The sequence below is a fragment of the Barbus barbus genome (genome assembly GCF_936440315.1).
Source record: "Barbus barbus genome assembly, chromosome: 19".
NCBI lineage: Eukaryota > Metazoa > Chordata > Actinopteri > Cypriniformes > Cyprinidae > Barbus > Barbus barbus.
This window is the reverse complement of record NC_136747.1, coordinates 18,507,424-18,534,240: the sequence shown is the minus strand read 5'-3', so window position 1 is coordinate 18,534,240 and position 26,817 is coordinate 18,507,424. Positions and strand designations below refer to the sequence as shown.

Genomic DNA, 26,817 nt, shown 5'->3' with positions numbered 1-26,817 from the left:
TATTGTTGATTTATATCCTCAACCCTCTCTGTGTGTAACTGAATGCTTTACAGCAAAACAAAATCTAATTTCTAAGAGGAATTTATCTAAAAATGAATTGCCCTGCAAGATACTTGAGTATACAATTTATCAAACATAGAACTATTTGTCCAGTATGGTTTATAAAAGCTTATTGTAGTTGATTGTTTATTTAAACAGATTGTTTTAGCATTAACAGGCTCATAACAGCGCTTTGAACTCTCAAAAACTCCCATAAACCATGTTGGACAGAAACAGGGCTGATAGCGACCCAGAGGTTGGCGTCACGGCACCAGCCGTAGTCGTTATCACTGACCTCAATGTTCATCATGTGACCCGACCTGTAAGTCACAGAGCCCTAAATGTTTACAGTCCTGTGTCAACTAGCAGTTAGGGAGATATTCCATTCTGTTGGGTGATTTTCTTCAGCACACAGAAGGGTGATTTAATGGCTCTTTAAGCAAGTCGGGTGTTATGGCGCTCTAAATGGGTGAAACCCCTTTGTCACCTCCACAGCTTGAGTAATGTGTATTTTTATGATTCTGGGAAGGAGTGTTTCCTTTTTTCTGAAGGACTTAAATTGTGATACCTGCATATATTTCTTTTCTTTTTCTTTTTCTTTTTTTTGCATGGAAGCAGGGATATTTAATTTGATGAAATAACAGTCATCCAAAGCAAATATAGTTTAACATTGTATGTTTTTTTTTTCTTGTTAGATTTTTTTTATTACTTCATGTGTATTCAATAACAAAGCAGACAGTTTTTTGTACCTTACTGAATTAATCTTTCTTGTAATTGAAACATTTTTTACCATTGAAAATACAAACTAAAATTAAATGAATCATTATCATTTGTCCTTCAGTGTTGTTATTAAAAGCCTAATTTATTCTTTCTTATTATTTTATTTTCTAGTATTATTATGAAGTGAATGCAGTTATATTATTATCAATACAGTACTTACAAACAAATACATTATTGCAATAATGCTATTTATACTGTAAAAAAAAAAAAAATTCTGTTGACATATTTGGTCATTCATTCTTGCTGTACTTCTATTTCTTAGTTTGTTTCACTATTATTTTTAAAATGTGAAAAATAACACTTATTAAGTTTGGTTATGGTTTGTAATGTTTTACATATTTGCTGCCGTTTTGGAGAATGCAAAATGTTTTAAAAGAACAACTTCAAATAGAATAACACAATAAAAGTCTAGAAGGATCTTGACTGCAATGGGACATTTTGACCTCGTAAATTTGGGCCTCTTGAACATTACTCAATAGAGCAGCCCCGTTCACCTTCTCACATCAGTGCACTTTGCAAATAAACACAATCAATCTGCAAGTCAAGCGGTAAACTTTGCAGGCTTTAAACGGCATAGTGATATCGATATAGACGTGACTGCACTTGGGTCAGATTTTTGAGTGCTGATATGGCTGACCTTGACTCATTTGGCATGACCCTCTGCTGGTGGGCAGCTGTGAGATGTAAGCCAATCCCCCAGGTGCAACCGGTTCGACGGGGTCCTACACTTGATCTGACTCTGTTCTATCAAACTCTGCAGTGTGAATGTGCCTTTGAGACAAAGTGCAGGTGATATGTCTCATTCTGTCTCAGTGTTTTTCTTTTATTATTTATCTTTAGCTCAACATAGGTTCACTTTCATCATTACGTTTGATTTTATTTGTCATTACCAACACTAGTATGCTTTTAAATGACTCAAGCCAATTGAAAAAAACATGACATTTCTCTTTCTATACCTAATCTGTTGTCTTTGGGTAGACACGTTTATTTGTGAATGGAAGTGGGAAATAACCATACACCCACTAAAGCCCTTTACTGCTTCCTCTGATATTTTTACACAAAGTTTCTGTTTGCGTAATCTTGATTCTCCTTCCTTTGTTCCATGCAGGACACCCGCTAGTTTAGATCATGACACAATTGAAATTCCCTCAGAAAGTCTAAGCAAAGACTCTCTAGGCTAATGTTTCTCCAGGCCACCAGAATAACCTCCACACCCATCTGAAGGTGACTTAACTCACACTCAAAGCTTCAGCCAACATTGTTTCAGAGTTCAAACCTCCTTTGCCTCTTAAACTGGATTAGAGTCAAACACTTTATCCATAGAGAGAGCTTAATGGAAGACACAGACCCAGATTGCGAAGCTTAATGTCATTTTAGAGACATAGTTCAAATGTCTCGGCAAAACTACTGATCGAATTGCAGCTAAAAACGTGTCTAATGCCTGCAGTGTTATAGGTCTTTTGTATTCCTTCCAATCAATTCCATCAAGCCTTGACCGTTTATTGTAAAGAGACACTTGTATCTGTATAACTTGCTTCACAATCACTTAGTATGTACTGAAGTAATCGGAACAACGGCATTGGCTTTACAATCACTGCCAGAAAGGAATATTAGTTTGCAATCTTAATTCTACATGACAGGTTGGTAGTGGCTAAAGCAGTAACAGGTTGAATTTTGTGTTCCCAGCTGTTTGGTGTATGGATGTCATTTTTTATTTTGGCAAGTGAAGAGATAGCTTTCCACACCCTTTCGTTTGGTTTCTCCTTTCTTGTTTTTCATATTCTAACATCTATATCACAGTGGCTTCACATCTCAATCCCAACTTTTTTTCATCTCTGGATAAAGTCATAAGCTGGAGTGCTCCAAACTTTGAAATTACAGCCGATTTCTCTTATTCAACCACAACTTCCATTTTCTAAACAGCCTGCTTTGCTGTGCCAAGTGATTCGTTATAGTGTTATAGTGCATGCTGAATTTGTCTCTTTGTTACTGAATAGCACTCCTTGATTTTAACTGTAGAACGAAGCAAACTTGATGGAAAGACTAAAGCAGCAATACATATGTTAAAACTGTTCATTGAAATGCCATTGAAACCCATATAACCACAGCATGGTGACAATCAGGTCCTTGGACTGCAATTGAACAGGACAAGGGGTCTGACAATTCATGGAGTCCTGTTAAAATTTGGCTCCCTGTAGGTCTGCTCTCTTCAATGGATTCACTAGGGATCATTCATGTTGTAATAAGTGAAGCAACGCAGCCCGGTGGAATTGTGTAAAAAATGGAGTGAGCGACTTTGTTGTCACTGTCGATTTGCTGAAGTGTCTCGCAGCCAGATATTTTCCATCACACATCAGGGTGTATAGATTTCACTTGGTGACGTGTCCTGATGTACATATGAACCAGTTGCACCTCACAGCTTGCACAAGTTTAAGAGTGAAGCATACAGTACAGTTCTGCATAGGGATGAACTGACATAATTTTTTTTTTTTTGATAATAAGCAGATAATTGTAATGTGATGACCGATAAAATGCAAATAATATTTTAGATTTTGTTGATATACTGAATATCAATGACATTAACAAAGACCTTGTTAAATGTAAATGTTTTTTATAAAAATACACAATTGAACAATTGAAGTAGTGATGGATTTCAGCTGAAGCGCGAGGTTTGGAAACTGATGGTAAGTAAGGAGCACATATGTAATTTCTAATCATTTCTAACGACCTCAGTGTCAGTAGTCATCTCTTGAGGTTTAATCAACAGAAGTAGTCTTTGTGTTCCTGAAGCTTGTTCTGGTCTTGTCATCTCTCCAGCTAGAAGATTAGAATGAAAGCCTTCATGATAAACCAAAGCGTCTCCTGCAGCTAGATATCTACATCTCTTCCTCTCTGAACAAACGATCTACATCTGCTTCCACCTACCTTTAAGACTGACTCTTCGAGAGTTTGTGTTACTGCTCTGTTTAATTTTGTTTAAAACTGAGCCGCTCCAGGTCATCATGAAGAGGCTTAGATAAGAAATTCCTTTAAAATGGTGCCAACATGGAAATATCCTTTCTTTAAAGAGTTACTGTTTCTTTTTTTAAAGGAAGTCATAACTGTGATGGGTTTGATTACCCCTGTGTCCTTGTGCTGAAATGGTGTCTCCTTTCGTTTTATTGGCCTCTTAAAACGTTTGTCAAACTCTCCATGTGCTCTGGGTGTTAAAGTGTCTTTAGGACTGTTGGAGTTGTCAAGTTAAGTGTGTTTTACCTCTGAATGGATTTTACAGCCACTGGAGTGTCGATTATGTGAGGCTTCAGAGGTGATCTGAGCTTGATCCTTTTTATTAAATTTTAAATCTGACAGTGAAAAACTTTGATTTGTAATAAATTTATTTGTATAGGACCATGATCCGCACTCCGCATAGTCTTCTTTACAGCGTTTATTTTACATGAATCGCCAATGGGATAAAAACCTTCTACAGTTTGTTGAGTAATTCAGTCATAATATACATAATAATAGTCATAATATACCCATAACTAGAACATGAATTACATAGGATCACTTATCACAATTATACAATTAAACAGTTTTAAACCATCATCTACTACCCAAATTAAATTTCAAAATGTATTATAAACGCTATAAAGAAGACTATTTTGTGAGTTCTATACTAAGTAATTTAATAGATTGATGCACCAAAATAAAATATGAAATGATGGAAGAGCGAGGTCCAAACAGCTTTGGGATAAATTTCTTTACAATAAATGCCAAATTGATTATTTTGTTAAATAATACAAACACCGCTAACAGGGTATATTATCAGAAAGTTAGTTAGGCCAGGTTTTCTCAAAGTTATGAACAAATATTCTTCCAATAATTTTGATAGAATTTTCGTTCAAAGTTTTTTTTTAAATGTTTTTTTAAATGTTTAAATGTTAAAATTTTAGGACATCGGTCATGGAAGTAATGTTTGTCAATTGTTACTGCTGTACTGTTTAAGAATGTTCAGAGAACATTCAATAGTAACATTTCAATGTTTGCCAAATGATGATATGGAATGTTGACTTAACGTTCGTATAACCACGAAAAAACTGGACATTCTGAGCATTCAGGGAACTTCGTTCAGAATTAACTTTTTTTTAACTTACTGGGAATGTTAGCAAAGTGTTCTTAGAACATATTTCTCTCAAGACATTCATAGACATGGGTTAAATGTCCAAATTTTCATGTATGTTTTCTAAAATGGTCTTTTTGCTTGTCACCACAGATTGAGAGCTACATCAAAGACGATATGAAGACAGAAATAGTGCAGTTACAACAGAGTGCCGTACACAACCACACGGCGGCCATGTTAGAGATGGGCACCAGTCTTCTCTCCCAAACAGCTGAGCAGACGCGCAAGCTAACCGATGTCGAGACACAGGTATGTTCCTCCCAGGATCCATTTCACGCTCCATTAAGCGAACAATGTTTTTTTCTGTGTATCCCTTTAATATGCCTCAAATACAGCCAAGAAAAACACTAGTGCTGAATATGGTCTCTTTTTAAGTATCATGCTAATATTTTTGTTGCTGAATCTTTTTCTGACTTTTGTGCTTCAATGAGACACAGAGGGATACAGCACAGTTGTGTTTTGCTGATTTGTCAAATAAAGGTTGAGGCTGAGAATAACTGTTCCTAAGTGCTACCGTATGCTACTGCGGTATAGCAGTCCTGTTTATGACTTCTCCCGAGGTACCGCTCAGTTAGTATTAACTTACTAAATGATTTTAAGGTCTGTGCTTTTGCGGAAGGATTACTGTATTTTTATTGGAATGTTATTGTTTTTAGGTTTTAAATCAGACATCAAGGTTGGAAATTCAACTGCTGGAGAATTCACTATCCACCAACAAGCTGGAGAAACAACTTATGATACAGATAAATGAAATCAACAAGATCCATGACAAGAATGGGTAAACCTCCCACTCCAACACAAGTCCTCACACACACAAATATACAAAATTTAAATATATAAAAGTGTATATGTGTATATATATATATAGGCTATAAAGGCGTTGAACAAAATATGTTTAAATGTATTAAAAAAAAGACTTCCATAAATGTCATTTAAAGTGTATAATTATCCAGTAATATCATAATTGGGTGATACAATCGTAATTAAAATACTGCACAAGAACTCAAATAGGTGAACTTTTATTCCCGTTTTTACTACTGTTATGCTATTGATGAATATAGTTAAGTTAGTAGCATTGCTGCATTTCATTTGTAACTCCCTAACACTGCACACAAGAAACAATAAACTGAGCCACAAAAAACATTTCAGAGCTACAGTAGTGACCCCGCTTAAGCCGTCTCACTGTGCTGCTGTTTAATCTGCCAATACAGATGTTCAAATCTCACTCGCTTGTAATTTTAGAAAATACTAATTCTCATGCCAGAACCACAATACACATCATTGCACAAAATGATTTTCAATGCTTGACAACGCAAGCTTTCAGACATTAGCTCGGTCCCATACGGTGCAGTGCAACAGAACCTGCCAAGACATGAGTGATGTCCCCTGACCCATCATTAAACGTTGTCCTCTGTGAAGACGAATTTTGCAATGCAAAGCTTTTGAAACACTTTCCAATTTTCTATGTATTGATTGTTCTGGTGGGACATGTCTGTTACTGTCAAAACAAGGGTTTAATTCCCAGTTATCAGTGAGCCCAGCTGTTGTTGAAAGGACATGAGCATTCATATCCCTCCATAAAAAAAAAAAATGCATTTATGTCTAGAGTTTTTGTTACCAGAGTTAATGTAAGTACTCATCCTATAATATAGATTGACTTTTGACTTTCTCCTCTTTCAATCTAAAATTAATTTTGCATTCCTTTTAAAGTTCTTTATGTGGATTGAATTTTACTTTAATAAGATGGTGAATCTAACCCAGCGTGCATCAGGTTTCCAAGATTTACAGTGCAGATTTAAGGCTTGGATCCATTTTAGACGTGCACTAATACCCAAAGCTATAAGATGAACTGTGTTTGTTTGTATGCTGTGTAAATTATGGAGATTGGCTATATTCATATCAGTATTTATTACAGCTGTAATGAAGCGGCCTTCATTTCTTCTGCCTTTGAATACTGAAACATAAATACAGTATCATCAAAGTCAAACCTTGATGAAGCCAGGGATTCCTAACTTTTTTGGCCCACGGCAAATAAAAGACAGTTTGTTTACCTGTGAGCCACATGTGCAAAACATGCAATATGATATATCTTTGTTTAGGATGCCTCCTAAAGTTTCATCTGTCATTAAAAAAAATTAGAATCAGGTTTGATTGTCTGCGTTTTTAGATCCGTAACAAGCATTTTGATATAGGAAAGGATGACGAATATGAAAAAAAAAAAAAACGCGTACGAAAATTTCGGACTCAGTGTGCAAGGACCTTAAAACAAAGGTTATTGTTTCATGGAACATTTGAAGTAAACCATTTTAATAAAAACAGTAAAATTGTAGATATGTAGAAAAAGTTATTGTATCATGTAGAAACATGCAATAAAAAATATAAAGTTTGAATAAAACTATCACTGATATGACACTTTGATGCTGTTTTCTGTAAACCTTGACTAAGATTTACCATGGAAACCAGTTTCTGCCAAAAACTGGCCACAATAGTCTTAAAAAAATACATAAAAATGACTTGACTTTGAAGGAGATCCCATATTCATTTAAGGCTTTTATAGTAGTTACAATGATTGCTGTAACAATAATATTTTGTCTGAATCTATGATATCATGGCATACATTTTATTACAACATACTGTGACCCAAATTTATGAGTATGTGGTCCAATTTGACCCATACTTGCATGAACTTGCCTTAGATTGTTACATTTCCCATAATTTTTACTTTTAATCATCCTTTCCTTGTTTTCTCTACTATGGCTTTCCCTCACTTTTCCTCAGTTTTCTGGAGGAAAAAATGCAGGAGATGGAGGACAGGCACAGAGAGGAGTTGGAGGCCCTGCGGGAGGAGAAGAGCAGTCTACAGGCACTGGTGAGCAGGCAGAGCTCAGTGATCCGGGAGCTGGAGGCTCAGCTGAGTCGAGCGACCGGTAACAGCACCGCCCTGCAGAGACAACAGCAGGACCTGATGGATACCGTACGCAACCTGCTCAGCCTCTGCGCCAAGGATGGAGGCACAGCATGTAAGTACAGATCTAATTTTTTTCATGGAAATAATTTCCTAGCTGTGGACTTGCATATACCCCATATAATATTTGTATTTATTTATTTATGTATTCATTTATTAGTTTGAGAGTATGTCCCGGGTATACATAAATTCATAAATACTACTTTTTATTTATGTACATATATCAGGATATTCTCAGGATAAATTCTTTTTCTTTCTTTCTTTCTTTCTTTCTTTCTTTCTTTCTTTCTTTCTTTCTTTCTTTCTTTTTCTTTGTCTTTTTCTATGTCCCTTTTCAAGCTTAGTTTTTAGTTTTTCCGGTAACAATGGTGGCCAAAATTATTAGAACACTAGTATTTTCACCAGCTAAAAAGTGGTTTTAAGTCAGTTATTTCTATCTTTTGCTGTAGTGTGTCAGTTAGATTAGATTAGATTAGATTTTTGTCTGACAACAGCCAGTGCTCCACACAGAGATCTGATCTGATCATCATCCGGTCTGTCTTGAATGAAATGAAGAAACAGAACAAACCGAGACCGACTAAATCCAGAAGAATTGTGGCAACATCTCCAAGAAACCTACCTGCAAAGCAACAGCCCAGTTAAAAGGTTTTAGGCACTTTTGTGAAAATGCTATAAAATGAGGATCAGTAATAATGTCATAAATATATTTTCTTCATCAATTAACTTCTATTAACTAAATTAAATCAACATTTGGTGTGGCCATCCTTTGCGTTTAAAGCAGCTTTTTCCCTAGGTGCACTTGCGCAGAGTTTTTCAGGTAACTTTGCAGGTAGGTCTCTTGAAGCATCTTGGAGATGTTGCTACAGTTCTTCTGGATCTAGTCTCAGTTTGCTCTGTTTCTTCATGTCATTCCAGACAGACTGGATGATGATGAGATTGGATCTCCATGTGGAGCACTGGCTGTTGTCAGACTCCTTGTGCAAACAAAAATCTTTCTGGATTATTACAATTAATTTTAAAATGAATGTTTGGAAATGTAAACTGATATTTTCTACTGACACACTACAGCAAAATATAGAAATAACTGACTTAAAACTATTTTTAGCTGGTGAAAATACTAATGTTCAAATCATTTTGGCCACCACTGTATATATTAACTCACCTGAATCACCAAGCAGGCCAGGACCACCACTGGCATCCCCCAGCCCCCTAAAAAAATGGTGCGTGACATTCCTAAAGCAAATGTCAAACAGGAAGTGATAGAAAACTAGAAATGTAGCAGGCAGAAAAGGCCATTTTTAGATAAAAAAAATAGCCTGTTATTCAGTATGTTATCAATGAGAAAAGCCTCTTCCTGGTAGGTGTGAAATGCGTTGTTTTCTTGTTAAACGTCACGTTTAGCCCGACAGTGCTGTGAACCTCAACGGATGCGGCTTATCACGCTTCAACACACTGCCTGTGGTGAACAGTTGACTGAAATGTCAAACAGCCCCTGATTGAGTTACAGGCCAGGCCTAATGTAGCCCCTGCACAGTGATCTGGGATTGGCGATTTCCTGCTAAACCTTGTGGTTGCCTCTACCAGCAGGAGTCAGTGTAGTGAACTCATTACCCTCGTTTCCCCCCGCTGCAACCCAAGTGTGCCCTCTTGGCCCCATGTCTATTCGACGTCTGCCCCATGTCTCTGTGGTCACAGAAAATATACCTTGAATGTCTGAGATGGGACTGCACAGGTCATGGAGTCGACTCAAGCTCCTGAGCTTCCGTCTTGCTGTGAGGTCACCAAAAGCAACTCTACTTTCTATTTTCTTTTGAGTTTTGAGTGGCCCTTAAAATAACAGTGGTTTTATTTCACATTGCAAAAAAACAGACAGTTTTGTTTATTAAAGCTATGCTGTTTACTAGCAAAAATACCGGTAAACAAACAGGGTCTTTCTCATGAAGCCATGCTGGTTCTTTGGAATACAAAAGTAGTTATTTATAAGATTGTATTCATGCAAGCTTATTTTTCCCATACATTGGTAGTGAATGGTGACCACAGGCAAGACAAGATTTTCAGTGAATAATTTGTTAAATATCAGTGTTTCACACACAAAGCTATCATATTGAGATAAAAGACTTGGAATATGAAGAGTTCAGGCGTTCTTCTACACTTATTCTTTAGTGTTCCATTGAAGAACTTATGAGTCATATGAGTTTAGAACATTGATCAAATGTACAGTAAAAACAGTAATATTGTGAAATATTATTACAATTTTAAATAAGTCTTTTCTATTTTAATATATTTTAAAGTGTAATTTATTCCTGTGATGTAAAAGCTGAATTTTTAGTCTTTAGTATCACATGAGCCTTCAGAAATCATTCTAATGTGTTGATTTGCTGCTGAGGAAAGATTTCCTATTATTTTGTTGAGAACAGATGTGTTGCTTAATGTTATATATATTTTTTTTCTTTTTGACTAGGAAAAAAACAGTATTTATTTGAAGTACAAATCTTTTGTAACATTGTAAATGTCTTTACTGTCACTATTGATCAAATTCATTCTTTTAATTGTATTAATCCTTGCTGAATAAAAATAGCATTTCTTTTTTATTATTAAAAAAAAAAAATCTTACCGACCCCAAAGTTTTGTTTGTGTAACTATGGTTGACATCTACTGCTCTTTTCTAGTTGAATTGTTTGTTGAACATGTAGTTGAACTGGGAGCAATCCCATGTCCCACACATGCAAATTTATATTCTAAAATAAATGCTTATTTATTTTCATGATCTGACAGTAAATATTCAAGTACCCCTGTAAGAGAACACACACAGGAAAGAATATCAGCCCATATTGGAACACCCTGCAGCTTCTTGGATTTAGACGTTCCAATCTGTACATCAGCCAATCACACTAAATGAGACCATTTTTTGATTCCAGCTTGGTTTTGATCTGTGCCTGGACTTGAAACCCAAATAAAACTTCACAATTGGGTTCATTTAGTGGGTCAATTGAGCGTATAAAATACTGTTTAGGTTCACTGTGATTTGGCGTAATGGTAAGATTGGACCCATAACATGATTTCTTGGTGATTTTAACAAGCAAGCATAATTGTGCACATTACCAAACAAATTATGATAAATGGAGATTTTAAATAGCTCTTTGTTGCATTGTCCAGCTCCAGTGTGCTGTAGAGGTCATTTTCTTGACCTCTGACTGAATTCGTCAAACTTAATGACTCCTGTGGGACGGCCCGTCCAAATAGGTGGCAAGGAAGGCACCGAAGGTCTCTTGGATTGCCTGTCTGAAATCATGACTCAACTAAACTTGCAAAACAATGTTCTAGTATAGCTCTAAACTCCCTTTTTTGGGAAAAAATGAGAGAAAGGACTGTTTATCATCCTGCTTTTCTCATTCAAACATGAATATTGCCTTGTTTAATGTGCTTGACCTTCATGTACCTAAATATTTGAACTTCATTGCAAGTTAACTGCTTCACCATGTGCGTCAAAAGAAAAGATGTGATGGTTTCAAAACATTGTACGGCATTTTTAATTACAGTGAGTTCATAAATGCAAAGCTGTTATTTGTGAAAATATTATTTGATGTTATTTGAAGCAGTATTAAGGTTATTATGAAAAATATAATAATCACAACTTTTGCATCATTATTTTTAGATAAACCGTTCTCCCCTTTGGATGGCAGTAATAAATCCCTATTTGCTAATTATTATTAACTCACTGGCATCAATCATTTTGTATGATTAGAAGAGCAAAATATTATTTTCTGTCTCTAGGGACGGGCTATGACTCATGAAAATATACAGTAAAAAAAGGTAATATGTCAGAATATGATTTTTGGGTTTAGGCACACATTATGATTAAGATGGTTTATGGCTTAGGAAATGTTTTTAAAAAATACTCATTATAGCAGTTCTGTTCGCTCAGCTGGTGGTCATCATTCTCACAGTCTCTCAGTCCAATTGAAAGAATCAGACTTTATCATCTCAATTGTTTATATAAAGATACAGTGCAGTAGTTTGAGTTTTCATTTCGCCAGTGCACCGCACTGGGATTTTGAGTTCTTGCTTATTTTAAACTTTATTTTGTGCCTGCAAGCGTGTGGAGAATCCTGATTCATAAAATCACTCTACTTGGATGTTCTTTTCACATCAACTTGTTCCAAACATAAGTCCCAACTGAACCACCAAGAATTCAAATGTAAATGTGATTATAATTTTATGAGCCAGGACACAAGCTGTTTAATAGCTAAATTTACTATAGTTTAGCTAAGATTTACATTTAAAGCTGTTCCTGGGCGTTCAGACGTGGTTAGATGTCCATGTTTTGCAAAAATCACAGTGTAGTTCGTGCCATTAGTTAGGACGTAACTCCAAATTCAACATAAGAGAAACCCTAAGCATTTTTAAATATTTCGTTACTCTCTACAATAACTTGAATTAATTATAATCATTTTTTATTTGAATGTGCAAAAATTTGCATAATATGCATTATTATTATTATTATTTTTTATCCACAGTGACTTACATTACATTCAGGGTGCACATTTTATTAAAGCAATAAGCCCCAAGAAGCCGTGGTTTACAGTGAATTTATAACAGTTAAGGGGCATTGTAAGGCTCAGTGTGGAGTGGAGTGCCTAAAACCCACTGGTAGTACATACTGTACGTAGCCTTACATAGTAAGGTTTCACTAAATAAAGCAAAGCAAATAAAATGTAATGATATTAATAAAACATTATTCTTCCGCCAAACAATGTAGTTCCTCAGAAACGGTTGTGGTTGCAACAAAGTTGTTTCCAAGCAACACAGACGCAGAAACAAAGGTGTATGTTTGTAGAGTAATCTACAACAGCTTCAAACGCGGCTCAACCAATCAGAATCAAGGACTGGAACTATCCGTTTTATAATGTAGATTTTAGTTCTTGCCTTTCCTGGAAATTCAATCAATGACCTTGGCATTGCAAGCACCATGCTCTATTGTTCATAGAACATATTGTATTACATTTCCCCATATATATTTATTTAAATGTGCAATTATGAGCATTAGGCTTTTTTTGTTTTATTTTTTAACATAATATGTATTTATTTGTTGATACATTTTTCATTATATTTATTTATATATACAGTAATAAGAATTAGGCTTTATTTTCTTTCATTAATGTTGTGTTTTGTCTTTGCTTGGGTTGAACTTGTCTGTCACTCTGCTCTCTAGTCCTGCCATTTTCAGCTCCTGGCTATAAGCGGTAAATTGCCGTTGTCTGACACAGCTGGGGTTTTGTTGTGTTAGATGCCGCAGTGCAAAGTTCCCCTCTGTCAACCTGTCACAGCGGGAGATCCTTGTCGCTGACACTCAATCTTTTACCGAAGCGGCAGGAAAAATATCCCTGAATGAAGGGTTGCCTGCCCAAGCCCTCCGTCCCGTGACAGGGATCAAAGTTCTGCCTGTACACCCCTGACACGTCTCTCTTAGCAGTGACATCTCCTCTACTTAAGTAGTCCCAACAGAAACAACAATAGTGTGAAAACTGAGATGCGGTCTTTAGCAATGAAAGAAAAAAAAGTAGAGGGGAATCGGAAGGAATTTCAATCTATATAACTAGGACATGGTGGGTAAATATAAACCACTTGTTATAACAGGAACTTGAAATTTATAGCTTGTAGTATTTTGTCCGCAGACTCTTGCTTGGTTTCAAAATATTGGCGGCGTAATTGTCTGCAGATGGAAAGAGACGCAGCTGTTGGCTTGCAGAGGTCTGTCAGAGCCGAGCCACTCCTCTCTGAGAGCCGGAGATCAGCACTTTGATTAAAAGACTGTCACACTTAGAAATATGTCAGTCACTGGAAGATCATGTTGATAATGCAAGCGAACTTGGAAGTCCTTGCTGTCCTTTGTAATTTCAAAATAATTCTAACCAGATTTGAAATCCTGCATGAAAACCGATACAATATTTAGAATTTGCCGTGACTCTGCTGTATATTATTTATTCCATTAACTCAGGATGTGATTTATTCCACAGCGTGCAATATTTTTCAACATTATTAGTTCTGATATTGTACAGCAGTGTCATTTTCTGCTATGCTTACATATTTTGAACTGTTTGAATGGGTTTGTAACATGAAACAGATATTAAGCGTGGACAGCTTTATACACATCCCTCCATGTAGGCCTGCTGACAGAAGCTAAAGAAATAAATACGGTATACTCATTGTCAATCATAATTATGCGTTTATAAATAATCCTCTTCTATACATATATACGTACAGGATTCCTTTTTAGGAGCTGCTTCTGGTTCAGCTCCAGAAAATTCCACCTTAAACCCTCTTTTATTAAATTCAAGGAGGTTGATGTAAATTTTTTAGGATTAAACAGTCGCACAGCTCAGTGGGTCTCGACAAATAGCTGTCACCTGCCAATATTTGAAGTTTGTTAAAATATCATTAGGCTGTTTGTCTACAGTATTCCTGCCTTGTTGAAATGGAAGTCACAGTGTTGACATGTTCTGTTTGGCCAAATATGAGGCTCGGTCATGCTGAGCGAGAGAGTGAGTGGAAATTGTTTTATTTGTTCAATGCATCGGAGCAGATCCACAGACGTTTTCTGATGTACGTGTACCAATATAAACAGCTCCATTTATTATTTCTTTGTTTTTGCTTTTTCTAACATGGTTTTCTTTGTGTATTTAGTGGTGCCAAACAGCACAAAGCAAGCTGACGAGGAGAGGAAGTTCCGGGACTGTGCCGACCTCTACCATGCAGGATTCCAGAAAAATGGACTTTACACTATCAACATTAGCCCACAAGAGACTAGAAAGGTAGGAATTCTGTTTTCAGATCAGCTATGCTGGAATAATATAATATCAAGAGGTAATCATAATGGCACAGCTTTCAGGAATGAGATTTTACAGTGGTCATAAAGTGGCCTCTACTGTGAAAATAGTTTTTGGCACAGAAAAGACAAAACAGCATAATATCAAGAAGACCACAAAATTTTGCAGAAGATCACAAACAGTTAAAAAATCTTTGTTTTGTTTCGTTTATTTTGATGTGATGTGATATTCCATTGCATATTGATCTGACTAGTTGATTTGTACTTATTTTCTTCTAGTAAGAATACTATTTAATATGATTGAATCAAACTGACTATTATGTGGACACTAACTAAAAGTCATTTTTAAGGGTCAGATGAGGTAGAAGTGCACGTTTTTTTAACCTTTTACAGTCTGAATGTGAGTGAAAAAGGCTGCATTTGTTAATGTACACATCTGTCTCTGCAATCTGGTTTTGGTGTTGCTGCAGCCACCGATACTGGATTAATTACAGCCAGGTTGGTCTGTGTGTTCAGCTGGGTGTGTGTGAGGTGACGCCACGGCTTTCTACCCACTGTGCTAGATTACAGCCAGGTGTCCCTGAGCGCCACAGCTTTGATCTCAGGCCTGCTACTTGACCTCTCCGCTAATCACTGTTTGGAGAAGTCACTAAGCTAATGGGGGTATCTGTTGTTTTAATAAGGATATACAGATCTATAAGGTCAAGATAAATGGCTTGTGGTATTTCCGTCCTTGTATATTTCTATGTGTGTGATGTGCATGTCTGTCTCCAAACAGGTGTACTGTAACATGGAGTCTGCGGGCGGAGGCTGGACCGTAATCCAAAGACGTGAAGATGGTACCGTGGACTTCCAGAGAACATGGAAAGAATATAAAATGGTACATAGCCATATTCCTTTCCATTAACCTCTGTTTCACTCGCTCTGTAACAGTTGACATGATCTTAACCTTTCTCATTTAAGCAACGCATATGGGTGATATATCTTCTCTATTCATCTGTTTTTGATTTAGACTCAAAAGAGTGAAGGATAACCATGACACCCCATATAGTAGGAAACAGATGAGTCAAATGAGATAATGGGATTCTCCCTGTGCTTAGGAATGATAGTTTGTATGTAGTCAGTGTTATTCTTTATTGGAAAAAAATAAACAGTATAAAATGCAAAAGTCATAGGAAAACTGGGACATCAGTGCTGGCTTTGTTGTTGCTGCAACAGGCTGAAATGTAACTTTCGTGATACGTGAGATATTGAGATATTGCATTTAAAAGTACAGGGAAACACCAAGATGCAAAAAAAAAAAAAATACATACAACATACCATACAACCAATATTTTAATTTTTTGATATGGTTATAATCGAGGTTTTCTATATATATAGTTTTTTTGTTGTTGTTTTTTCTCAATAAAAAGACAAGTTATGTGACTAAATCATTCTGTCAGAGAAGAAATGTTGATCTGGTCCAGCATTATATTAAATAGCATTAAAATAGCTTTTATCTTTATATTTTTCATATTTATTTTAATTTTAGTTTTAGTTCTTTTGACATTTTATTTGTATTTCTTTAATTTATTTCAGTTGTAGTTTTAGTCATTTTTGTATTTCAACTTATTTCACCCATTTCAAATCTTTTAAGTTTAAGTTAATCATCAAATATTCCATTTTGTGCAGCTTTATTTAAATGAACAAAACTGATTTTGAATAGTTTTGTTTAATAATAGCAACTCTGCTCTGGTCATTCTGAAATGCTCGAGCCAAAGTCTGTAATAAAAATAATGGGCTGTGCTATTACCTCCCAGAACTTTCTGACATACCATCACGTCCAGCCATGAGGCATCTTCCACTGATTGCTAGCAAACATAGCGTAAATTAAATTCACAACTTGGATGGAAGCATAACTGTTGAAGAGATCCAGACTGAGAACTAACGCAGCATTGGGCTTGCCAGAAACGGCAAAGATCAAAAACGCCTATTCCGAAAATCAAATCTAGGACAAAAAGTTCAAAACATTTGTCTGTGTTGGAGTGCGTTGTGTTAAGAATAGCGAAATTTCTGAAGCTAATTTAAATAAAAGAGGCTGCTAAAATATAAATTCACTTGCCCTCAAAATAACATATGTTGACTGACTGGATCTCAAACACCTGAATAATGGCATGCCTATTTTTTAATATTCAATGTGATGATAATGAATGACAGCTATGTTTTAAAAAAATATATGGCTTTGACCTGGAACTGTTTGTGGTTTAGGGACATAAAATCGGCACTGACTCTCATGAAAGAGTTTGTGCACTTCTCGCTAAAACAAATTTCTGGTTTGGATCAAATGAAATATTGGAATAACTCCACCTCTCTTCATTTGAGTATCCGCTCCAGCCAGTCACTATCAGCACCATCAAGGTTTTTATTTCTCTTTTCCCAATCAGTTTCCCAAAGGAAGATGGGAGAAACTCTTCATCAGAATGGAATCAGATATTTAGACTATGGAAACAATTGTTCCTAGGTTTTGGCAGTGTTAATCTGACTTTTCTCCATTCCTCTCTACAAGAGAAAGGGTTTTGGACAGGCCACTTTGAATGGCTATTACTGGAATGATACATAGCAACTGAGTGAGTTGTTGAGACACTGATGCTGTGTTGTATAGAAAACCACACACCCAAGAGAACTCCCTGTTTTAGGGTATAAAGTAACAATGGATCTTCGTTTTCCCTCTACATTACTCACATAAGGAATGATGTGGTTTCATGGCGAGAAAGGTTCTCGGGGACGATCCCATGCACAAAGGTCAGGCTTCCAAGGGGATACCCAATCAGAATAGAACAAGCACCCCTGGACATCATAAACAGATACAGGTTATGGAAAAACAGCCATCAGGTTTCAGGCACATTACAAGGATTTTTTGGAGGACAGAGCCTCTTTACCCTCACAGGAGTGCTGCAGGCTAAACGAAATACTCGTGTTTACTGCACTGTTACCCTTGCTCATCAATCACCTGCTCCCATGAGCCAGCAATTAATAAGTGAGAAGAAGGTTTCAGTAAGGCAATATGAGTGATATCATCATCGTTTCGCCTGTAGCACGGTTCATTTTGGTAGCATATAAACTCATATAGGCGTGGTTTAATTATTTAACCATGTGATACAGTATAGCCGTATGCCAACATTACTTGTTTCTCATCCAATAATATGACCTTTGAAATTGTAGCAGTGAGAAAGTCTTTTTGGAAAGAAGAGTATTTTAATGCTTTTATGAAAAGCATCGAATAACTTTTCAGTTCAGAATTTTAGTTTCAAGTACACAAATACATCCGTTGATTCAAGAAATAAAGAAATTTTATTTTAATTCAAGGAAAAGGTTTAACACCATTTTCCACTGTGTCAATGTTATTCATTTACTTAGACTTCTTTTGTAATTATATACATTTCTTATTTACATATAATTTGTACCATGCAGTGTTAAAGTGTTAAAAAAATACATGATGGTATGCGTATATGTTAAAATCCATCCAGCACTTTCTCATTTGCTAGAAGCAGGGAGGAATGCAGGGAAAGGTACACTAATTACAGATGTTGCTCATTAAAGATTTGTATTCGTACTTGGATATAGTTATGTTACGCTGTACTGTAATTATTACTGTCGCTAGCACCTGCACTGCATTATGACATGTTTCAGAAGCCTTTCTGCAGCTGTTTAGAGCTGAATGGATCCATTACAGATGGAAACACGTCCAAAATAACTTTTGGAAGCAAAAACATGACTGTTAAATGATTTTATTAAAATTTTTTTGGTCATGTGTATTTGTGTCCATAGAAATGACACGAGACAACATACTGCTTCTCATCTAAGTCATGTCATGCACTACACGTTTAATCAGATACTATATACACAGTTCTGTATTTCTCATTGGCATTACAGAAAAAATCATATATTAGTGCTGTAAATGTCATGTCATAATGTAGTGTGTTTTCTCAGTCTTTCCAGATCTGATACAGCCGTTAAACATTTAGGCTCAGAAACGGACCAGTGGTTATTGATAACTTTCATGTGTCAAAATTTTATGAGAATCTGTAATTATTATCTTAAGAAAATGATGAATTGTGGAATTCCGTCCCTGTGTTGAATCTATTAGGCTTGGAATATCTTGGACAGGATTTTCTTTCCCACTGCTTTATCCAAGGCCTCCCGTGACCCAAGTCGATACTTAAACTGACCCGAAGTCCACCCTCTTTTCTAGGGCTTTGGGAGTGTGTCGGCCGAACACTGGCTGGGAAATGAGTTTGTGCACATTCTGACCAATCAGAAGCAGTATGCCCTCCGTGTGGAGCTGACCGACTGGGACGGACACCAGGCCTTCTCTCAGTATGACAGTTTCCACATCAACAGTGAAAAACTCAATTACAGGTACTTTCTGCTTTTTTTAAGTGAATGCTGCTCATTATTTTTTTAATGCAATAGGCTGGAAAAATATATTGCTCAACAGCTCATTAATCACTGATTCAAACAGTTCAAAAAATTATAAGGGTTTATATATTTAGGTTTTGGGTTTTTATATACTGAACCGTTCTGACGTTTGGGTTCGGTACGATTTCTAAACGTTTTTTGAAGAAGCCTTTTATGCTTACAAAGGCTGCATTTACTTGATTGAAAATACGCAAAAAATAGCATTGTGAAATATTATTACAATTTAAAATAGCTGATTTGTATTTCAATATATTTTAAAGTACAATTTATTCCTGTGATGATGAAGCTGAATTTTCAGCAGCCATTACTCCAGTCTTTAGTGTCACATAATCCTTCATAAATAAATAAATAGTAAAAGAAATAAAGAAACAAAATGCTTTAGTTTGTGAGAACATCATGGGTAAGATGAAAGTGTTGTTATTCTTAAAGCCTGATGATAAGTTCCTGCGTTCATTCATAGTTTTACTCTCTCTGGGATCTTTAAATGCTTTTCATGGGTGAAGCTATGGGGAGGAATCAAGCTATTTGTTTTAATTCCATCTGGGGTTGAATTAGGCTTGTCACGCGAAACGCTTCCCCATTTTTAGCCCTGTTAACCGCTTAGATTTCTTATTTTAAAATACAATTTTTTTTTTTTAAAAGTCAAACACAGTTTTTGTTCATTGCACTTGTATCTCATGCACTGTCAGGTAAACACTTAGGAGCTCTCAGCTTGAAAATATTTGGATCTTGGCTGTGGTCCGTGGTGTCCTGCACTCTTGGCTGGCCCATAGTGGCCTGTGCTGGTAAAGAGTTTCAGGAATCTAATCAGCATTCTCATCTCTAAAAATAGATTTGTTCTCTCAAACTGTTATGCTATGGTAATCACACACTGCCTCTTGAGAATACTGGCTGAAACAAACTCTTTCTTTGGCCCAACACAAAGTGTGCAAGAGGTTGCCACTTCTGGCAATTCAGATTAGACCTTCAGATTCCGACCAGACAACCTTTTTAGTTTGTGTATATAAAAAGCAGAGTAGCATGCAGATAGGTCTTGCTTTTTAAATCCTAGCAGCATCAGCTAAATGTTTACAGTCTGTTTTTAGAAGTCTTATGCTGTTCCAGTATAGTTGCTCTCTAGTGCTGGTTCAGTTAGCTGTAGTCTATAGGAAAGGTAGGTTATTAGGCATAGCTCACCCAAAAACAAAATTTCTGTCATCATTTATTCACCCTCATGTCTTTCTACACCTGTGTGTTCCACAAAAGAAAGAAAATCATACAGTTCTGGAATGACATGAGGAAGATGAGGATGATTTTTGGATGAAATATCCCATTAAGAAGTATGGCGATAACACCAGCATTTCAGAATTCAGTTGTGCTTAATACATGCACACATACTGTATATATATACACACACACATATAGCCTATGGCACATAAAAGCACTTTAAAATTCCAAAAGCATGTGCATGAATCTACAATGGATAATTTAGAACTTATCATATTACGATGCATAAGCATTTCTATTTGTCAGAACCAAGGTGGAGACTTTCCAGTCAGGAAACATTTGTCTGACTGCCAGCCACTTGCATTTGCTTAAATTTAAAGCTAGTTTACAAAAGAGTTGGTTTTAGAACAGCAGTAATTGCACACAGAAATAATGGAGCATAATCCCATAACCTAAATCATAAAAAGGACTAACTGTCAAGCTTATTAAATTTTTTTCAATACTAATGATTTCCAAACTACATATAGGGTAAAGGTTGAAGTGAGCAAATAGCACTTGGCTGAATGTATACCATGCCAGAACAATAAATTTCAAATAATGACCATCTCCTTTTTTTCTTGACATAACCAAGTTTCTGCAAAAGTCTGAGGCAATAATTTTGGGTATATGAGGGGCGTGAGAAGTGTGATCCAACAAATCACTCAGCATTATTAGACAGCAATATTACAAATGCATATTAGTTTTGACACTTTAATAATTTGAATAGTAAATCTCTAATGTTATTTTAATCTTTAGTCAAAGTAACTTTATGTTATTCTGATAATATTCTTTATATAGTATATGCACACAACCGATGAAAAGTTTGGTGTAATTATGTTTAATTGCATTCTTTTTTGAAAGAAAGTATATTACTTTTATTCAGCAATGATGCTTAAAATTAATCAAAAGTAACAGTAAAGAAATTCTATTTAATTTTTTATCACAATTTAAACTATATTAAACATTTAAAATTGTAATAATGTTTCACAATATTACTGTATTTCTGATCAAATAAATTCAGCCTTAGTGAGCATAAGATACTACTTTCAGAAATACTTTTTGCATGAGTGTATATACTAGAACGTATACATATACATACACGTGTGTGTGTGTGTGTGTGTGTGTGTGTGTGTGTGTGTGCATGTTTATGTGGTTTATGAGGACACAAATTTGTATAATGACATGGGTATGGCAAAGGTATTACAATATGAAGGTGGTTTATGAGGACACTGCCTATGTCCCCGTAATTCAAAAGGCTTAAAAAACATACTAAATAGTGTTTTTTTGAAAATCTAAAAATGCACAAAGTCTCCTGTGAGGGTTAAGTTTAGGTGTAGGGTTGGTGTAGGGCAATAGCACACACAGTTTGTTCAGTATAAAAACCATCACGCCTATGGAGAGTCCCCATAAACCACAAAAACCAGCATGTGTGTGTGTGTGTGTGTAGGCTATATATATCAAAATCCAAATAATCAGAAAATATTTTGTGATATTTTTTTCAGGTTGGTGTTTCTTGTGTGTGCGTATTTTTAACCTTTGTGCTACAACATGGATTTAAGTCAAGAATATTTCAGAAAAAAAATCAAGTGTAGACTGAGATATACTCTAGTGTAAACACTAAAACAAGATGAAAATCAGACTTTGGCATGGAAAAATTAACCTTGTGCATTCTTTTGGCAAGCTCAAGTATAGTTATCTACTGCTATCACAAAGTAATGTTATATGCCTCGGTGGTTCTAACTGACCACAGCTCTGCCCTATGCAAACTTTTTAGGCTTATGCAATGGAAACTTCAACTTGTTTCAGGAGCACTGAATAGGCTGGTTGTTGACTGCTGAACAATGGACAGCATTTGATTTACTAGGGGTTTTACAATAATTGGTTTACATCGGCCACAATGGAAGGGCATATCAACTGCGGTGGATCTGGCAATATTTATATATACACACACACACACATATATATATATATATATATATATATATATATATATATATATATATATATATATATATATATATATATATATATATATATATATGTATGTGAAATGGTTTAAACTGTCAGACTGCTGCATCTTTGTGTATAAGTGCTATATATATTGTCCTTCACTTATGTAATTTTCTCCATCCTTTTAATATCATATTTTCTGTAATACAGAAAATTAGGTATTTTAAAACAGCATAACCTGAGAAAGAAGAATGAAGAAGGGCAAAGAGGAAAGAAAACTGACATGAAGAAAAATACCCATTACACCATTTATGTCATGTATAAAATTTCTTGACAATTTTGAGAGCGCTGTTGCAGATGCTGCTGATAAACACCAGCTCTTATTACAGTCATGTTTACACAACTTATGAATTCTGAAGCTCCTTAATTTCAGGGAGTGTAACAATCAGCTAAATGGATCTTGAGCGTAATTGCTTAAAAAAATCAATGCTGTGCTAAAGTTAGCTTGGCACCTGTACAGTGCTCTACATCACAATATTGAGTGTGACTGTAAATTACATTGCCAATCTCCAGCCGAGCAGAAGCATTTTATTTGGCTATTTTAATAAGCCATGTAAGGAAGAGTTGAAAAAATTATAACTAGCAATAATTCAGAATGAATTATATATATATTTTTCATAATGTGGAAGTTTTACAGCAGCCGTTTTTTGTATAACACATTGTATGAGTGTTATGTGAGCTGGAATTGGGGAAAGCTCAGTGTTTTGTTTCTAAGGTGAACCTACACAAGTAAAGTTATGGAGGATAGGGGTTAGTATCTGGGAGTCTCTGAAGGGTCCTGACAGTGCTGCCGCAACCTTGTTTTCCCATTGGGATGGGGTCATGCCGGGGGGTCAGTCTTGTTCATATTCCTGGGCTGAATGCCACTGACCCAGCGCCAATGCCCACAGCACCGACAGACACCCAGACTCCGCCTGTGTTTACATGGCTGCTTTGTATATTGATTGAGTGGAGTGTGTATATCCCTGCTGAGAAGATCTGCTTAAATCAGCTCAGTCTAGGCTGATTTGTGCCAGCAGTTTCACATGGAGCTGGTTAACCTACAGTATTTTAAAAGTTTGGTGGGGAAACTAGCACTCCAGCATCCCATGCTGGGAACCAGCATCTAGAACAGAACATGCTAATGACCATGATGCTCTTTTTTGCATGAGTGTGTGTTTGTGTGGGCATTCTGCATAAAAACACAATCAAAAGAGAAAATAAAAGCATAAAAACACAATCAAAAGAGAAAATCACTGAATTAAAAATTTAAATAAATAATAGAAATCAGAGTACATTTTAACTGATAAGAGGAACACACATTTAACTCATTTGAGCTATTGCTGTATTAGTTTTGATTAACAGTTACTGCTATCATAAAAATACACTTAAATGTAGGATTAAAATTCTATGTGTCACATTTAATGTCCAACAACAAATATTTTTAGCAAAATGTCTATTTTATTCAGAATTCTTGCACTATTATTCTATCCTGCTCCGTCTGTGTAGCGCGCATGCGCGCCTCAGCGATCGTTCACTCGCGTAAGCCTCGCCCACTCCTGACAGCTAAATGGATATATTTGCATGACTTTCTGACATCTACAGAGGAAAAATATACCTGTGACGTATCAGTTATGCACTGAGGAAAACACAATGTTTAAAATGCGTTAAACAGCACAAATATTCGCTGTTTGCTAAGGTGGATCGAATTGATCCATGATCGACATTAAGGGCTGCTTCAGAATAAGCGTGTTCATCACATTATCCTGACTCATTAAACCTGGATCGAATTAGTCAGATTGCGTTAACTTGAATTGTCCTTTATGAAACCGCTTTAGTCCCGATTGATTTGTTAAGTTATTTCAAGTCAGGTTTTGGGCTTTAAGCCCCGCTTTTCTTAGCGTCTTTTATGGAACAGGCCCCTGGGGTCCGTTCTTCGTACGTCGCTTATTACATCCGAGATCAAAAGACACATCCGAGATGATATGATCCAGCTACTCATTATCTGGCTAATTAGGTTCTTCGAACGCAACTGTTGTTGATGATTAGTATGGCTGGATTGAGTTATCAGAGATCATTGCGCGTTCATGCGCTGGTTTAAAAGGGGATATGTATCGATAGTAGAAACACTGATCAGCAACGCTGTTATTGGTTGCCCAAAATGGCCAAAGAGCACGCCCACTTTTTCTCAGCGGCAGAACAAGAACTCTTGATGGAGGGCTATGGGGAGTTCCAAAATTTAATAAAAACGACAGGGAACACCTCAAAGGCTGCAAAAGCCAGGAGAGAGGGCTGGCAAAAAGTTGCAGACAAATTAAATGTGTAAGTAGTGATTGTGTTAGATGTTTTCAATCAGTTATTACAGTATATGTACATTAAACATTTTCATACTTTAATCTTTCATATTAGAGCCATCACAGGACCCACTAGAAATTGGGAACAAGTAAAGGTGAAATACAAGAGTATTCTACAAAATGGTAATAATTAACTACATGGTCTTAAGTGGCTTGGAAAGACTACAAAAACACCTAAAAACTGCTTGAGCACCAGGTAAACTTTACGAATGGCACGACAGACAGCACTTTTGGCCAAGTTCTCCGCATCCCCAATAGTGTACAGGAAAGTGCCACTCGCAAGGAATCTCAACCATGCACACAGTTTGTGCTGTGGTTAAAGCCCGACTCCGACGAGTCAAATTTTTAATATAAGGTTCTAACAAATTAATTATGTAAATGACACCCTCACGTGAAAAACGATATCTTTCAAAAAGTACACTATCGCGCTGTGCTAATGGATCTTGTCTGTGTCGCAAAATGTGATTAATTCTAAAAGCTCTGCGAATTATCCTCGCACCTTCCGCAACAGGTTGCTCTCGTAAAAATGGGCAAGACATGGCTGCAAGTGCAACAGACTTCCCGTATCACTGCCGCTTATAAAGCCGCGATCTAATCCTGTTTACATGAAATAAGCCTGCTCCCGAGCAGGTTTAAGCTTACCGACCCGTTGCTATGACAGCAACTCCGGGATGAGCATTGAAGAACCAAACAATCCAAGATCATGCCAAATCGTCAACAATCAAATCCAGCTAACTGAGTTACCGATGTACGAAGAACGGACCCCTGCTGTCAAACTGATGATGTTTTCTTGATTTGCAGGTGCTTTTTCTGTTTGCATGTGTTTTCTGAAGTTGCAGTGCGTTGAGCTCTCTCGGCCACCGTAGTAAACGGATCAAAACTTAATTTTTGATTAATAATATGCATTTCTAAGAACTTAATTTGGACAACTTTAAAGGTGATTTTCTCAATATTTTTATTTATTTATTTATTTATTTTTTGCACCCTCAGATTCCAGATAGTCAAATAGTTTTATCTCAGCCAAATATTGTCCTATCCTAACAAACCATACATCAGTGGAAAGCTTGTTTATTCAGCTTTCAGGGGCCAGTTGCATAAACTTAGCAACCATGCTAAGACTGTCTTAAGAACTAGTCAAGTCAAGTCTGCTTTATTGTCAATTCTTCCACATACGGCACATACATACAGAGAATTGAAGTTGCGTTACTCTCAGACTCTTGGTGCATACAGTTAACATTAAACACCGACAGTAGACGTTCAAATACATATAAATACAGTTTAAACATGTACATACAACTACACAGATATACAAATGAGGACATTGAAGAAAAATAAAGAAAGCGAGAGATAAAGTGGCATAAGGCACATGGCAGAATAGATCAGAATAGTGCAAACCAGTTAAATAAAACAAAACTGTGCAGATATATGTGTAGTGCAAGAAGAGCTTATCAGTCTGTTAACGTGACAAGAGAACAGTCTTTTTATCAGACTATCCAAAGAGGTCGTTTGACCAACTAGCAGTTGCCAATGAGTAATCGGTCTTACTTTTCCAATACAAATAAGACCGATCTACCTTTTCATAACTGAATTTAAAAGGTTATGACCAGACTTGAAGATGACTAACTTTTTAAAACTAGTCTAAACAGTTTATGCAACCAGCCCCAGATGATGTATAAATCTCAATTTCAAAAAATTGACCCTTATGACTGGTTTTGTGATCCAGGGTCACATGATCTTTAAAATAGTCCCTTGTGGCTTCAGTAAAGCATGTATACTGTACCTGAGATGTTACTAATGTTCCAATCCAGTACCAAGAGTGACTGAGTATATGGAGCAGACACAAGTGACGTCAAACTGCAAGATATGCCTGCTTTTCAGGTCCTGGAAAGACTTAATTGGTGCTACAGTATATGTTTGTTTTTGAAAGCAGATGAAATTATCTTGATTTAATATCTTTGGTCCAGCCAAGTTTTAAATCCACAGATTTTGCAAAGATCTC

General features: G+C 36.2%; 1 protein-coding gene across 2 annotated transcripts in view; it reads left to right on the top strand.

Annotated features, from left to right (window-relative positions):
* Nucleotides 1–26,817, top strand: part of LOC306885739 (angiopoietin-1-like) — a 55,722-nt gene that overhangs the window by 18,502 nt on the left and 10,403 nt on the right. For both annotated transcript variants that reach the window (XR_013785571.1, XM_079442479.1), the window contains exons 2-7: nt 5,075–5,230; nt 5,638–5,759; nt 7,760–8,001; nt 14,631–14,758; nt 15,551–15,652; nt 19,004–19,170. Coding sequence is in view for 1 of the 2 variants with exons in the window: in XM_079442479.1 (XP_079298605.1) it covers nt 5,075–5,230; nt 5,638–5,759; nt 7,760–8,001; nt 14,631–14,758; nt 15,551–15,652; nt 19,004–19,170 (917 nt within the window). In the remaining variant the exon portion in view is untranslated. The remainder of the gene's footprint in view (nt 1–5,074; nt 5,231–5,637; nt 5,760–7,759; nt 8,002–14,630; nt 14,759–15,550; nt 15,653–19,003; nt 19,171–26,817) is intronic.